We start from the raw sequence: 16,212 nt of genomic DNA, 5'->3' as shown, positions 1-16,212 counted from the left end.
CCACCTGCCTCTGCCTCCAGATTGCTGGACTTAAAGATGCTTGTGATTGGCAATTCATAGAGTATGCGTAACTCACTGGTGTATCCTGTAGGAAGAACGGGAAAGCAGCACCCCACCCTATGCCCTCTGGTCTTAATGGACATGTGACTGTGGACAATGGAAGACCTTAAGATGAGGACCAGAGTTCCTGGGGAGTGGACAGTGGGCTGCCTATCTTTTACAGCAAGTTCTACCTAACAGCCATGCAGCCGCACCCTCCCTTGCCTTCCTCATCCTCCCCAAACTCATCATTGCCTGAAAATGGTCCTTCAGGAATGAAGCAATAGTGCTCACCCTACCCAGACGCTGCCCTTACACCAATCCAGCCCCCGAGCCCCACAGTTGGGCTGTAAGGCGGTTCTCTCTCACTGAATATTGTTCTTGCATGTGTGGCCACACACACCCAGTCATCAGCAGCAGGCTTGCCACCCAAAGCCCAAGCACACTTTCAAAACGGAGACCCAGATGCAGTTGTAGGAAAACAAAAATCTTTATTAAAAAAATAACTTACAAATAAAGAGAACACTCTGTTCCCTTTGTTCACGGGTTTGCAGCCAGAAACATAACTCTAAATACGGTCCATGTCACAAACTGCACTGCTGGGCAGTTTTTGTTCCATATCCTGTGTTGGCACACAACACCACACAGATATAAAACTATTGTAAATAAAACATTTCAGCCAAGACTGGCATAAATTTATACATATATATATATTCATATATATATAATTTCAAATCAGCTAACAATTAATGTCGTCCTTAGTCAAAACTCAAGTTCAGCTAATCTGAGGCCTACGTGGTCTGGATACAACACCTCCCATACAATATTTAAAATATATTTACCTTTCAAATACATTTATAATGGTACATCCATAGTGAGAAAATAAAGTCTTAAAACTTAAATACAAAAGCCGCCAAGTAAAAACTTGAGGAGACACAGAAGGTTCTATTGTACAGATGTCCATGGGCCTATCCTGCTGCTGGCTTTAATACACAGCCCTGGCTGCACAGCACAGCCCTGCCTGCTGCAAGCTGTCAGGGTGAGCGTCTCGGTGACAGCCATCTTGCCTGGACAAGGAGAGACAGAAAGCGTCGCCATGCACCTTCTTCTCTTCAGAAAACTCAAGCAACCGGACCCAAAGCTACATCACTTTCTTCTAGAAACCACAGGGCCCAGCTTCCCCCTTGCAACACGCAGACATCCCCAGACCTCTGCAGAGCGATCACTTGGTGTTCTGCTCCAGGGCCGAGTACTCCGTCTCTGACACGCGGGAGGCGTCAATGAGCTTGGTGAGGCCCGTCTTGGCTGAGTACTTGAAGATGAAGGCCTTCATCAACTCATACCTGTAGTTACGGTTGATGAAGCTGTAGAGGACCGGGTTGACGCAGCAGTGCACCAGGGACAGGCACTGTGTGATGTGCAGCGCCGTGAAGAGTGCGTTCTCCAGCTGGCAGGTGAACGGGATGTAGTGTAGGATGGAGAATATGTCCAGGAGAACCACGGCGTGGTATGGCAGCCAGCACACCAAGAAGACCACCACGTAGGAGAAGATGATCTTCCGACTGCTGTGCTTCTCTTGCTCGCCCGATGCTGCCATGGCTCTGGCGAGTAGGAAGTAGAAGATCGCAATGATGGTGAAGGGAACGGCAAAGCCCAGGATGACAGAGACCAGCTCCATGCCTATCAGCCACTCCTTGATGCTGTGTTCAGGGTAGAAGGAGCGGCAGTAGGTCTCATTGTTCGAAGCAGATGTGACCGTCTTCAGGTAGTAGGTATCAGGCAGGGACACAAAGAAGGCCAACAGCCACACCAAGATGCAGACAACACGGCGTGCCATCTTCTTCTTATAGGTAGAGGTGCTGGTGAAGTAGGTGATGGAGAGATAGCGGTCCACACTCATACAGGTGAGGAAGAAGATGCTCCCGAAAAGGTTGATGGAGAAGATGAGGTGTGTGACCTTGCATGTAAGCTCACCCATGGGCCACTGGTTATGTTGCACGAGACTAACCACCCAGACGGGGATGGTGATGACGACCCACAGGTCTGCAATGGCCAGGTTCAAGATGTAGCAGTGTGTGTCATAGCCTGTGGTCTTGGCCTGGATGTTCACCCAGACCACCACGGAGTTGGCAATCATGCCAATCACGAAGATGAAAATGTAGATGAAGGAGAGGGTGTACAGCAGCACGCTCTTGTTGGGCATGGTGGGGCACTGCACCGTGTCTACCACAATGCAGTCACTGCTGTTGCAGGGCCAGTTGATGTCGGAGTAGTTCCCAGGCTCCGTGTAGTCAAACAGATGCACATCCATGGTCTGGAAGAGAGCCGCCAGAGGACCTACAGCAAAGGAAACTGGACAGACAAAGAGACAAGATCATTTCACTAGGAAAACCTCAGGGCTCAGTCAAAACATTCTTCTGGAGTCCTGAGCATGCTCGTCTGTTTGGCTTTTAAAGAAAATAGCCTTTGCGGACTGGAAGAAGCAAAGTCAAACACACGCCAGCTACAGCTACATGAGGCCGCAAAGAGGCTGTGCTTGTTTTCTGCATATGTCCATGGCTGTGTGATGGAGGCATCAGCTTGGCTGTGTCCTGGGTGTGAAATCAACATGATGCAGGGGCCAAAGAAATGTCAGACACTGGAGCCCTGGCCACAGCAATGCTGATGGCCCGCCTGTGCTCAGCGGGAGTCCACAAGGGCCATTTTACTGACATCCCCAAGAGTGGCAGGGTTGATTTGCTCCTGGCATGAAAATTACAAGTGGATTGCTCTGGTGTCTTTAATGAAAGCACTTTAAATTCTCTTCCAAATTGCATTTAAAATGCGACTCTCCTTTTAGCCTTTTTGCAATATCCATCTGCTAACCTGGATCCTCCCTGGGTCCTCCCCTGCCTTCAACTGACAGTCATGAAGGACACAGGAAGCACAGCATGTATAGAATGCCCTGCCATCTGATGGTACCCCAAACTTGCAGAGTCTGGGTTTGCTGGGAGGTTTCAGCCAAGGGCAACCAGCCAGCTGCCTCAAGCGCTCAGCATTTGCCTGCTTTTCCATTTCTTCCTTGCTCTATGGACTCAAGAGCACTATGTGCCAAGACCCAAGGCACATAAGCCACTAGCCACCTGCTGTGTATCTGGAGGGCTGGTGAGCTCGCTGACCTGTCTGACTGGAGGCCAAAACTCTTAGCTGTCATCATGTCACACCTAGTGAGAATGTGACCCCGGGGTAGCACTGTGCCTGTGGTGGTTTCTCCGCAGACACTCTAGGAACTGCCGGGAGCTCTTTCCTATTGCCCATCTGTTCACGGTTCGGGGACAATCGACCATGTCATCACAGCCAAGCTACACCGCAGGACCAGAAAGAAGAGGCATCCAGTCACCGGTGATAACTGACACAGGCAAGCTTGTCTTTCAGGGTCACTTGCGATGGCCCCCAAGAGACGCATGAGAATTCCCATGGGATAGCAATTTGTGGGCCGGTTCCCAGGTGGCTGACCCCAAGGTATGAAAAACCACCAGATCTAAGATTGGACATACCTGGGTTAGAATTATGGCTTCTCAATCATATCTAAAGTAAGATTTACCCACCTGTGTCTGCTGTCCCAGGGCAGAAGGGCACAACACAGAATCCGAGAACCCACCTGCGCTCCACAAAACCTCACCCCAGTGCCGGCCAGGACACAGGACTCTCCAGAAGGAAGTTATCCCGCACTACAGCCTGACCCTCACTAACTTGAATGCTGGCGATGCGCTCTTAGGAATACTAAGTCCCCAGCAGAGGCAAAGTCAAGAGTTTGCAGGCAAGAGCAAGTCAAAGGGCTTCCTCCTTCAAGACACCGGGAAAGGAATCTTGAAAAGAAATGACTTCTGATACCACCGAGAACCACACCACACCCCCAACCACAACAGATTATTCGCCCCCTGAACCCCAGTTAAGGGAGACGGCCTGAAGGCTCGGAGGGGGCTTCCTTCCTGGCCACCTAACTAGACTCCATGTCCTCAGCTGCTGATGGAAAACCTTGCCTTCCAAATGGGGAACTTCGCCCTTCCTATTCAGAGCATCTCTCATGGATGGAGAGGACGATGGTCCTTAGAGATATCCTGGCAGGCGGACGCAGAGCCCATGCAGTTTAGAAGATGCTGGTTCTGTCCTACGACACAGCTCTGAGAGCTTCAGAAGAGCAGCAGCTGTCTGGGCTGCGGAGAGCATGTTCCAAAGGACGGGTTCTCTGTGACCTGTCAGACTAGCCTATGATAGAGGGTCAGCCCCAGGTGATTTAGAACTGTTATACACACACACACACACACACACACACACACACACTACTGGCTCTGCACTCTGAATTTCTTACTTGGAAGGAACGACCAAGGATTGCATCCTTCATGACTCCAGAGCAAAGATCTATTTTCTATTCACTCGGTTTCATTAAAATAAGACACATGGGGGCACACAGCTATCACCCCAGCACTTAGGAGATGGAAGCAAGAAGCTCCAGAGTTCAAGGTTAGCCTCCACTATATAAGAAGTTGGAGGCCAGTCTGGACTACAAGAGACACAGTCTAGACAAGCGCCCGCTCAGTCTCCTCTGACCCAGAGTCTTTAGAGAGCATTGGGGATTGGAAAAAAATATTCCCAGGCCCACAAGCAAAAGGAAGGAAGGCCATGGGTACCTTGGAATGCTTGGCTGACAGTGGTGTGGGCCCGTCCTTGACCTACTGATCCAGCCTGTGGTTTCAGTAATCACAGCCACGGAGGCTGAAAATCCCAAAGAACTGGCTTCAAGCCTAGATGACTTGACCTTGGATCTGAACCTGTCCTACCCCTCTCTCCACATCAGGAGGCAGCCCCTGCTTCCCACCTCCCTTGCCTCGAGTGCCCAGGCGTGCGTAGTGCTGGCAATGGTCCACAAAGGCCCCATGCAACACAGGGGACAGGAGATGGTGTCTGTCTTCTGTATTCCTCCACTGTCCCTGCAGAATTAGCTCTCTGGCTCTCAGGTGCCTTTGCTAATCTTGGCTTTGCTGGGCTTTTTAGAACAGCAGTGGACGGTAGCATGGACTGGAGGGCCTTCACCCAGCCCTTTAGCTTCTGGCTTTTACCTTTGGGAAAAGATCCTTGGTTTCATGACCATTGGGTTCCAGAGACACAGCAGTATTTCTGGGGAAGGCACAGAGTCCCAACCACTGTGGGACTGTCCTACTTCTGAGGCTCCTCGGCACAGTGGAAGAGTCTCAAGTAGGGGCAAAGCTGTTAGGGTACCATTCTGAAGGACAGAGCTGAAGCAGGTGACCCCTCCAGGCACTGTGACTAACAGTCACCTATAGTGGGCAGCACACACCCCAGCCAGTCGAAGCTAGAGAGTCTCACCCTGACCACCCATACCTTCCCCTGGCCCCTGACTGGATGTCTCCTCCCTGACAGAGAAGGCTCCTGGAAACCAGACAGCAACCAGCAACCAGACCCGCTCTGCTTCCAGCAGGTGACTAAAACAAAAATAAAGATGCCAAAGGGTCACCCACAGCCTGGCCTTCGTCATCTGGACATCTCGCATGTATTAGGTTCTAGCAACAAATAAGACTGATTCTAGAAAGAAACTGCTTGGGGACAACAAAAACTGCATGTCACATAGGTGTGGTCTGCAGCCACAGGCCCTCTGCAGGACATCAGGTGTGTGCCCTCCTAACACCAGCAATGCCTGCCCATCACTAAAGCAAAGAGCCCTCCTCCATTTCTGGCTTCATCCTCAGCAAATGACCTTCAGCGTTTTTGACAGAAGCAGCATCAGGATACGATAAACTGAATGGCATCCGCCCACAGGCCTTGGACTCCAATAGTCCCGGACAAGCTCTCCAAGCAATCTGAAAGTGAAGGCTAGTGGGAGGATAACGAGACTCTCCCCCACCTCCTAGAGAGCCCTGCACAGGGACCTGGACTCCCTGGAGCGGACACAGGGGATTCCTGGGCAGTTCATGCAGAATGCTACATTCCACACGGATCTGGACGGGCAAGGATTTGTGTCCAGAATTAATGTCTCCTGGCCATTGTGACTGCTCGGTTTCCCCATCCTGCCCAGTCAGCTGCCGCTGAAATCAATCCTGGTTCCTTCCCTGCTGTCTTTAGGTCAGAAACTAAGAGCGATTTGTCGGGTACCCCTGCGCACGGTCTCACTTTTTGTTCCCTCAAAAGTCCACCCCTGGGAAGGCCAGGATGACACCCAATTCTGATGCTTTCCCAATTCCAGGGTACCACATCTGGGTAGGGAGGAGCAGAGCCTTGGAAGGATGACTTGATTCTATGATTTTACAAGTTCATAAACACCTTCTTGAGATACCCACGTGTCCTCAAATATCTACTAAAGTATCTACTAAAGCCAAGTTTGCTTACCAGCCCCAACTGCCGACAGCATAAATGTTCAACAATAGCAGACTAGTGCAATAAAGCAGGGTGATGCATCCACTGTTTGGACTACAACACAGCTGTAAGGGGGGAGGGGAAGAGGGGGGAGGGAGGGAGGGGAGGCAGGCTACTTTTAAGAACAAGGGCAGTAAATGGCACGCACGCCGAAGAGCGAAAGACAAGAAGAAGCAGAGGCGCCAGCAGCTTGCCACACAATCCCACTGTTGTCAGAGAAAAGGCAAAATCACGAGCGGTTTATATGCAAATGCATGCCTATAAAGACACGGACAAAGATCTACAATGAAGAGAAGATGCTGGGCGGGGAAAGGAAAGAGAAGGCAAATACAGATGCAGCCTTGGCATTTTTACTCCAGAAAAAAACGCCCAAATGATTGGCAAGTTTACATCCAAATTACGCAAATTTTACCAGAGGGAGGAATGAGCCACTGACCACCAAAGGTCCCTGCGCCGCTTTTCTGGGACCAGAGATTTACTAAAACAGGAGTGTCTGTCTGCGCTCCCTCTTCCCAAGACTGACTCTCTTGGTTCATTTAGGCTTGTCTGCCAGGGACGTTGCCCACTATCTCCACACAGACATCCCCACATCTGTCCAGCTCTCCCATAGGTTCACAGCCGATCAAGTGGTTCAGCCATGCCTCCCAGTCCCAGAGGCCCAGGAGTCCTCTCAGTGAAGTGGAAGTCATTCTCAGAGATATGCCTCTCGCTTCTAAGGTTCACTGCTCTCCATAAAATGTCCTGGATCACACCCAGGGGCTGCGAGCAGCCTGCGGTATCCAGCTGTTTTCAAATGGCTCGCCTAAGCTCCCTAGCATGCCGGGACAGCACCAGAATTAGAAGCATCCAAATTTAGAGTCTCCATGGGGTGGTGGTTTGGGCTGCGATCCATATGTCCTTATCCCCAGAAAGATCCTTCGAGAGAGTGCCAAGTGTGTTCAGGTGTCTGGCTAAGGCTCCCCAAATTGCCTCAACATGTTCGCCACATCCCATCAGAGAGCAGAAGACCCTTCTCAGCCTGGTTCTGTCCTGCTATGCACTGCAAAGCTGTTCACGTTACTGTCAATCTTCTCCCCATCAGGTCACATTCACCTCTGTCCCTCCAATGGAGCACAGTGACCTGACAAGCAGCCGTGTTCCAGGGAGGTCAGCAGCCTGGACAACACTGAGCTGCAGTCCTTTTGCAGTTCATTCAGCTGATCTTCTTCTCAGAGGCACCGCTCTAGGGCAGGTGAAGGTGTCAAACCAGGACCACTCCCACCCACCCCCATCTCCCGCCAGGACCCACCATCTAAACAAGGCCATCAGGGAGGCACAAAGGCTTGCCACCCTCCCAGGCATGGGTTCATCCTTCAGTAGGAAGGTGGGGAACCTTCAGGAGAAGGGAAGCAGATGAGGGACAACACAGGGGCCTTACTGAGAGGTGAGTCACTGTCTTCATGGAGGAGAACAGAGATCAGAGATGACCTTGACCTATGGACAAGGAGATCTGGCCTTAGTCTGTCTATGCCAGCACAGGTTTAGAGAAAGGCCATGGCTTTGGGACAGAGAAGGTTTAAAGACAGAGGTGCCACACAGTTGAGAAGGCCTGGCCCAGGATCCTCCGGACAAATGCTTGCTGCCCCACAGAAGTCAGATAAGCTAATGTTGTCCCAGCCCCAACGACCCAGAACCTGCTAGGAAACAAGAGGCCATCTGGGCCCGGCAGGCCACTGCCTCCACTTCCTTCACAGATTTTCTACAACTCGTGACCTGGAGAAAGAACTTCCCGGAGAAAGTATGGGCTCAAACGAGGAGGTGACATTTGTCCAGCTGTCTTCACTATCTACGCTTCTGGAAACAGGTCAGGACAGGAGACAAGGAAGAGGGATGAAAACAGAAGTCCATACGGGCTGCACCTTGTCCACACTCCAGCTCAATGGCTCCCACTTGGGTCCTGTGCTACAGGGACGGAGTTTCCCCTTGGCTGGAGAGTCTACACAGAGGGTGCTGCTGATGCGGGCCAGTCTGGCCACCTCTGCAGAACTGTGAAGCAACTACCCACCAAGGAGGTGATGGCTGCGGTGTTGCGGATGAACCAAATCCTCTAGTAAGTCTACTTAAAACCCATGCCCAACCCAGGTGACATCCACCCAGGCAGCTCTCCATGGCCAAATAACTAGACGTGAGTGCAGAAAGGGACTCCTATCCCCCAGCACTGAGCCAATGGGAAACAATGCCGTCTTGACCACACATTGGCTGTGGCCCTGAGTGACCTTAATTCATATAAGTAAGGAACTGCTTTGAATTATTTGAGAACTCAAAAAATAATAAATACAGAGAGAAAAATCCACACCCTGATTCCAATACAGGCCACCTATCCCAGGGGATCTTGGCTGAACTTTCCACCAACACATGAGACGGCCTCCTTCGCTGTGAGCATTCACGAGATGTAAGGAACGGCCCATCCAGAAACTGGATCAGAGCCACTGTGCTCAGGAGCCCAAGGGAGCAGAGTCTGCATGTAGTGGAGAGATCTTGCCGTCCCTGTACCACACAAAGGCTGCCAGCTGGCAGGATATCACCAGAGACTACATTCCCACCAGCTTAGGATCTGGGCAAGACAATGGGAGGTCCAGGGTTCCCAAGACCATGCTACAGGAGCTTGGGTTCTTCTTATATCACCCTCCAGAGTGTCAGGGCCAACAAGAAAACTAGAAGATCCAGTGGGCACAGCCTTCAAACTCAGCTTCCCATGCTGCCCGGGGCTCCACCAGTAGCAATTCAAGGCTACCCGAGACAGCCTCCGTCTCTCTCAGCTGTGGGCCAGAGCATAAAACACTGTCCATAGCCCACCTACTTGTTCTCTGCAAAACTGTGACCGTAATATTTCACAACTCCTGGGATGTGCTTATGAAAAATAAAAATAAAAGTGGAGTCTGGGGGAGAGCAGGCTAGCTGTCTCCTTCTTAAACATGTCTAAGTGAGTAAATTCTTAGCCAGAAAGGCATCAACTATCCCCTGCAAATGTCCGTGGCCTGCCACCTGGTCCCCTCTGTTTATTTAGGCTGTTTGCTTTCATTGTAATGGAAGACAGGTGACCCAGTGCCTAGGGACTTTGAAAACGCTCATCACTACACATGATTATCAATTTTATCTAAACACAGAGATTTCAATTACAAGACATTTTGTTTATTTACTTATTTTGAGGCATGGTATGTATGCTATGTAACCCAAGCTGGCCTCAAACTCACTGCAATCCTACTGCCTCAGCCTCTAGACCTCTAGAGTGTTGGGATTACAGGCATGTACCCACCTAACAAGCAACAAGAAGCATTTTAATACCCTGCCAGTCCTTAAGAATCCCTGGACTGCTTAGTTTAAAAATACAAATGCCTTCAGGCTCAAATTCCATTCTGTTTGCTACAAAACCTGGGAGAAAAATAAAAGTTTTGAAATCTCTGAGGTCCTTTTGTCCTCCCTCAGTGACTTTTAAAGTTTATAAAGTAGTGTCCCTTTAGCCTCAGCTCTGAGAAACTCCAACTAACTTCCCTATGTGGATTTGAAAATAAGAGCTCTTTGCCTCAAATCCTCACACAAAAAGCCACTGTTCTGATTAACCAGGGTGTTTCGTGCTTTTTTTTTTTTTTTCTTTTTCCATCTAGAAAGCCTATCCTTGGCCTGCTCTGGGCCTGATTAGAAATCATAATACCTTCTTAGCTCCCTAAGGACTCGCTATTAATTCTGGATAAGCTAACCTCCAAAAGTTTTGACTCGCTTAAGCACAAGCATGCTGCCGTGTAACTTTCTGGAACCTTAAACTATATGTCTATGTGACTGCACCGTGCATACCCCTTTAAAAGCAAACTGGAGATGGAGCGGGGCGCAACAGGCAGCAGGCAGGCAGTCAACTTCCCCAGCTTTTACACCTCTCTTTGCAGACAGCTCCCTCCTGCCCCTGCTGCCTCCTGGAGGCAGTGGCTGAGCTCAATCACAGGGTAACCACGGTGTTTACTGCTCAGACGGGGGAAATTGGAGCAAAATGTTTCCAAGCTGGAGCTTGCACTCCGCTCCTACCGAGTTGTCGCTCCATCTGGAGCAAGCTCTTATTCAGACCGGAGAAAGACCCGGGCTTTCTCCGTTTTAAAATCTGCTGCAAGCCACGCACAAAAACCAGACACCCCGCCCTCTTCTCCCCGCACGCGCACCCGGCTCTCCTTTCTGGTCCTACCCATTTGAGCTCCACATTCTCCTGAACTAAATGCACACAAAGCCCGTATCTGCTTCTTCAAAGAAAAACAGAAAGTTTCCACACTGGCACAGTGCAGACTGAGGTCTTGGAGATGACGCTGCCCCCAGACACCTTAAAAAGATGCTCGCTCCCACTCTGGAGAAATTAATTGATCTTGTCGTGAGCAAATGAATGGAGAGAGAGACACACAGAGAGAGAGACAGAAGGAGGAAGAGACAGCCAGTCTGCCTTTCACAGCGCCTCATTCTCGGAGCAGCTAGCAGCCAGGAGTCTTGGCTGACCACCCGCCCCTGACCTCACTCTGCGGTCCTCACTCCAGGCACCCCTGAACCGTTATGCACCCTATCAAAACTCCCCAATACTCACAGTTTACTTGGAGAGAAGATTTAAATTATAAAATACTACACTTTTTTGTGCCTGTTCCCCCACCCCCAATGAAGTTGAACAATACTTTCTCAGAATGAGATTAGCAGGATGCAATGAAGAGAGAAGTTGAGCTGTGTTTAACAATCACGTTTTACAACTTCCAGAATTCTCGAGCTGAGAATTTCCCCTAAAGCACCGAGTTTAAACCCATCCTAGATTCAGACACACTTAGCCTGGTTGTCTGGTTTACTGGACGACACCTCTGAACACAGTATAAGCCCTTCTGAAACGTGTGTTTACATTTTCATAGCCAGTTCTAAGTACTTCCAATCTGATAATTCGAAGCAGAACAGGTAAACAGTGGTACCAAGCTCACCCCTAAGCCAACTTTGGGCAAGCTGAATGAAGCTGAATGGGGCATTCCCCATTCGCTCCAAAGTTCCTCTGCCTCCTGGAACTTAAGTACTCAGAGTAGCAAATCAGAGTCCAGTAGCAGACAAGTACACACGGAGATTTCCCTCTACTAGTGACTGAACTTGGATCCCCCAAATCAGGAGTAGTTTGCAGGAATGCAGCAGGCAATCACCCTGAATTTTCAAAACCAGACCTGCCGGCTCAAAAGCCACCAGCTCAGGGAGCCAAGAGTTCTCCGAAAAAGCCCAGTTCCCATAAGAACAGGAGTCCTGCCCCTTGCTGTCGTTGCTCAGCAAAGCTGAAGCAGAAAAACCGCTTTCTTACCTCAGGGCTGCCTGGACTGTGATTTCCCTTCCTGGCTGTAAGAGCTGCAGGCTCCTTCAGTGCTGAGCAGTTTGTAGCAACTGAGATCTCTCAGGCTCCGGACTTGCCTTTTATATACACTGCAGGAAGCGCCTCTAGGTGGCAGTTTTGCAACCCTCATCGCTCTCCCTTCCTCCCTCCCACCACAGAGCAGGCAAGCACGCTTGTACACGGGCACACGCCCTCCTGCAACCCTCTCTGGCTTGTTTTTTTCTGCACAAACACACTCTTGGGAGCCTTCAACCTCCCTTCCTTTGCAAAGTCTAGACCCCATGGGGGGAAATGTCAACAGAAGAAAAACCAAAAGAGATCCTAGTGCTTTGCAAAATAATCAAATATTGATCTGGTCTCAGGTATATCTTTAATAATCTCATGAGCCTCGGGGGAGGGGGGGGGGATCCTTTGAATGCCTGTAGCTTCAGGGAAGACTTTGTTCCCAAGACAGATTACTCTGAACTTCTGAACTTCGCTGTTGATTTGTCAAGCTTGCCCTTTTCTTTGTCGATGCCTCCGAAACAGAAGTCACACTTTGGAAAGGGAACAATTAATCAGCCCTGTACTGCATCACCCAGGAGTGAGGGAACGTGCCTTTCGGCTGGATTCTGCTGGAACGCTTACACAGAGTCCTTGAGACCTTCTCAAGACCGCGTTCTACAGAGCGGAGCAACGCCAGTCACTGATAAGGTTTTGTCCCAGGTGAGGTAGCAACCGTTTATCACCACCGTGAGGTTAGCAAACCTCTCAATCGCCATCGCCATCACCCTTATCAAAATCTACATCCTAATCTAGGTGCTCATTGTTAAGATTCTGCGTAAAAATGCGTCCCACGCAACGCCCCATTTAGTAAAATCAAGCACGAAATGACCCAGACTTTTACTTTTAAAGTCGAGTCCCTGTGACGCCTTCCCCAGAGTCCCCCACCTTCCAAGTGCTGGCTGCCACCCTGCTCTTCGCTTCTCCTGGACTTCTAAAGAGCGGTTGCAGTGACCAGAGTGGAGGCGTCAGCTGTATCAGGCGCTAGAACTTGCTGAGTCTACTTTCTGAGGTTCCCGAGAGCCACTGAACGCAGAAACCCGAGGACTTGGGGGTCAGAGTCTCGCGCAGGCTAAAGGGCTTCGGTCTGGAGAAAAAACCTTAACAAAAGGGATGGCTTGTTTAAACAGCCTTGTACTTTACTCCAGGCGGGGCAGATCCTGCCCAGTGGGCTCCTGAGGAGCACACCTGCTTTCCGGGCTGTGGGAGGGCACTGCGTCTGCAAGGAGTAGTGTGAGATCTGGGTGGGGGGTCGTGCGGCTTCCTGGGGTGACTGTGGCTTCGATGCAGGGGAGTGGTCCTAAGGTCTGGGGGCGGGGTCTATGGCCCGAAGGTGTGTCCTGTGGTCTGTAGGGTGGATCTGGGTCTGACTAGAGAGAGGGCGGTTCTGTGGTGACAAAGGTCCGTCTGTGGTCCCAGGGGGGTGGGAGGCTTGAGTCAACAGGGAAGGAGGGTCCGCAAGCACAAGGCGTGTCCAACAGCTCCTGGCAGGAATGTCTGAGGCCTCAGGGTCAGAAAGGAATAGGAGGCCGGCCTGCCCATCCTGCCCATCCTGCCACAGGCTTGCTAGCTTTCATTCACTAAAGACCTGGCTCGATTTGCTGGGTAGCAGACCGCCCTAGCTTCAGAGTGGGATGCTAAAGCGCCTGCGCGCCGCTGCTTGCGGAGGCCCAGGGCCAACTCCTAGCAGGGAAAGCTCCTAGCTGCCTTTGTCCAGAGTCCAACGCTGTCTTGGAGCAAAGCAGAGACCTGCCCTCGTGCGGCCAGCCCAGGATGTCCACAGTAGAGGACCGGTCGATCGACTTCCACCGCGATGCATGGACCATGGCGGAGCACAGAGGATTGGACTCTCCCTTCAGGAAGTGCACTGACTATGGCAGAGCCACGTTGATCATGCACTTTTCAAGAAGGAAGGCTCAAAGTAAATTTCTAAAAAACATTAAGTATATACCCAGCCTGAGCTCTCCAGATAACCCCTTGAAAGAGTATCCTGCCTCCTACTTCATGCAACCTCATCCTGTCTCAGCAACATGGGTGAGGATGGACAAGATAGTGAGTGCAGAGAGTAGAGGCGCTAGGGGCCAGGCCTGATGATCTGAGTCCGATTCCCAGTACCCAAATAGCAGAAAAAGAGAACTAATTTGCAAAAGTTGTCTTCCAACATCTGTGTGCTCACATCTCAGTGTGTGTGTGTGTGTGTGTGTGTGTGTGTGTGTGTGTGTACGCGCGTGCACGCGAGAAACAAAAGTAAGAAAAAAATGCATTGAAAATAAGTTCAGTGCCCAAAGGTATAGCCATTGCTGTTCCCCGGCTCTAGAAAAGGCTGTCTTTGTAAGGTATGCCTATTTGGTTGAGATATGACATAAGGTCCTATTTAATGCCTCCCTGCTTTGATCAGGAACCTGTTTGATGACTCACAATAGGACAAAGCAGGGACAGGACACTGTCCCCACTCCCCAGAGCTCTGCTCCTAGATGCTACAGTCCTCAGGAACTGAGTGAGAAGCATCAGGTGTCTCCCACTCTGCTCTACTCAGAAGCCCATACAATAGTTGTGCCCTCTGGAGTCCCATTGTCATGTTAGCAGACCATCACCTCCTGCCTGGAGCCTCCCCACCTGCTCCCCCCTCCTCCCCCACCCCGTGCAAACTGCCACCCCTTGAAGGGCCAGGGCTGTGAGAGACTGGACCCTCCCTCCTCGCAGGCCACAGACTAAGGCTGTGACAGGCTAGACCCTGCTCTCAGCCCGCAGAGTAGAAGGGAAATGTTGAGTTATGTGAATAGGTCTGGAGATCTTCAAGCAGCTGGCCTGGGGACAAAGCTGCAATGTCCTTGCATTGCAACCCAGGAAGAGGCGTCATCACTGAGTGGCCAGGTGCTTGGAAGAGAGTGCTTCCTGCTGGACAGGACATCCTTCTGAATTCCTGCAGTACCCGACCCCTTCCTTAGAGGTGAAGCCGGTACGGCAGCCTCCAGATGGTCCAAACAGCCCCATCTTGGAACTGACTCTCCTGGCAGCTCTCCGCAGGGGCGTCTCTTTGAGGGCCGGGTTGTCTGTCATCTGTAGTAAATGGACCTTGTGTTCTTGCTGGATGCCAGTCAGGATTCAAGGAGCAGGTGCATGTCAAGGATACCCAGGTGGGGCTCAGACAGGTCGCTCCTCCTCATCCCGTCTCGGTAGCAGTCCAAACTCTTGGGACATGGAAGTCTTTAAGGAATATGGTTCATTAGCTAATGCTAGTGACACAAATACTTGGGTGGTGTTTAGAAGTGACCCTTGGCCATCACTAGGTGTGAGCGCTTGTCTTACTGCCTCTAATCCCTCTGAGGGTCCCACCCACATTCTTCTTTGCAATCCTCCTCGCTTAAGTAATGAGGAGATGGGGACCCAGAGAGCAGGTAGCTGTGAATGGCCAAGAGGGCCATACAAAACTGCGTTTGTCTGACTCTTGCCCCATACCACAGAAAAGCAAGCCTTTGAAGAAGATTAGAAAACACATCCAGGACCAGGGCGTGGCTCGATGGTCCCCAGATCCATCTATAGGTTCATTGTGGCTCTGATAAAAACCCTGGGTATTTCTCTTAAAACTGCTAATCACTGAGCTTCATGGAAGGGTAAAGGATCGACGTGTTGCTGAAACCGTCTTTAAATGGAAGAATGTTGGATGCTCACACTTCATAGCTCCCTGACTTATCATGAAGCTATGAGATTGTCCTGGCTTTGTGGTTGAGAGCCCAATGGGCCCTCACAAGTATGTTCAAGAGAGAGCCGGGCCTGAAGCTCAGTGGAAAAGCGCTTGTCTAGCATGGCAAGGTCCCGAGTTGCAGCAGGCAGAACAGCAGCCAAGTGCACACAAGAGATAGCCGTCAGCAGCAGCACACAGTATTAGTGTGCTGATTTCAAAATGGCCCCCACAGGCCCCTAGGGAGTGGCACTATTGGGAAGTGTGGACTTGTTGGAGTAGGTGTGGTTTTCGTTAGAGAAAGTGTGTATGTTTTGGGGGATGGGCTTTGAGAGCTCAGAAGCTCAAACCAGGCCCAGTGTCATTCTCTCTTCCTACTGCCTGTCGATCTGGATCTAGAACTCTCAGGTACCCCTCCAGCGCCGTGTCTTCCTGTGTGCTGCCATGCCCCTCACCATGATGAGAAGGGTCTAAACCTCTGAACTGTAGGCCAGCCCCGAATTAAATGTTTTCCTTTATCGGTTGCTGGTGTCTCTTCACAGCAATAGAAATCCTAGCGAAGACATCAGTCAAGTTAAGAAGGGCTGTATTCATCTTGGGCAATATGAACAAAATGGTTATCAGCCTGTATCTTTCACCAGTAACAAAAATCGCTGTCAGACTTGACACTATG

The 16,212-nt window shown here is 50.7% G+C and overlaps 1 protein-coding gene across 1 annotated transcript; it reads right to left on the bottom strand.

Moving 5' to 3' along the window:
• Positions 1 to 510: 510 nt before the first annotated feature.
• On the bottom strand, positions 511 to 11,917 carry Ackr3 (atypical chemokine receptor 3). The gene is made up of 2 exons (XM_048441796.3): positions 11,786 to 11,917; positions 511 to 2,391 (listed from the first exon to the last, which is right to left on the bottom strand). Exon 2 carries the CDS (start codon positions 2,348 to 2,350, stop codon positions 1,262 to 1,264), a length of 1,089 nt encoding a protein of 362 aa, XP_048297753.3. The 5' UTR covers positions 2,351 to 2,391; positions 11,786 to 11,917; the 3' UTR covers positions 511 to 1,261.
• Positions 11,918 to 16,212: the final 4,295 nt, after the last annotated feature.

The sequence above is a fragment of the Myodes glareolus genome, chromosome 1, assembly GCF_982192425.1.
Source record: "Myodes glareolus chromosome 1, mMyoGla1.1, whole genome shotgun sequence".
Classification (NCBI taxonomy): Eukaryota; Metazoa; Chordata; class Mammalia; order Rodentia; family Cricetidae; genus Myodes; species Myodes glareolus.
This window is presented reverse-complemented; position numbering and strand designations above follow the sequence as displayed.

What these genes read in the sequence shown, in the direction of transcription:
- Ackr3 (XM_048441796.3), bottom strand. Translation starts at nt 2,350, where the DNA reads ATGGATGTGCATCTGTTTGACTACACGGAGCCTGGGAACTACTCCGAC.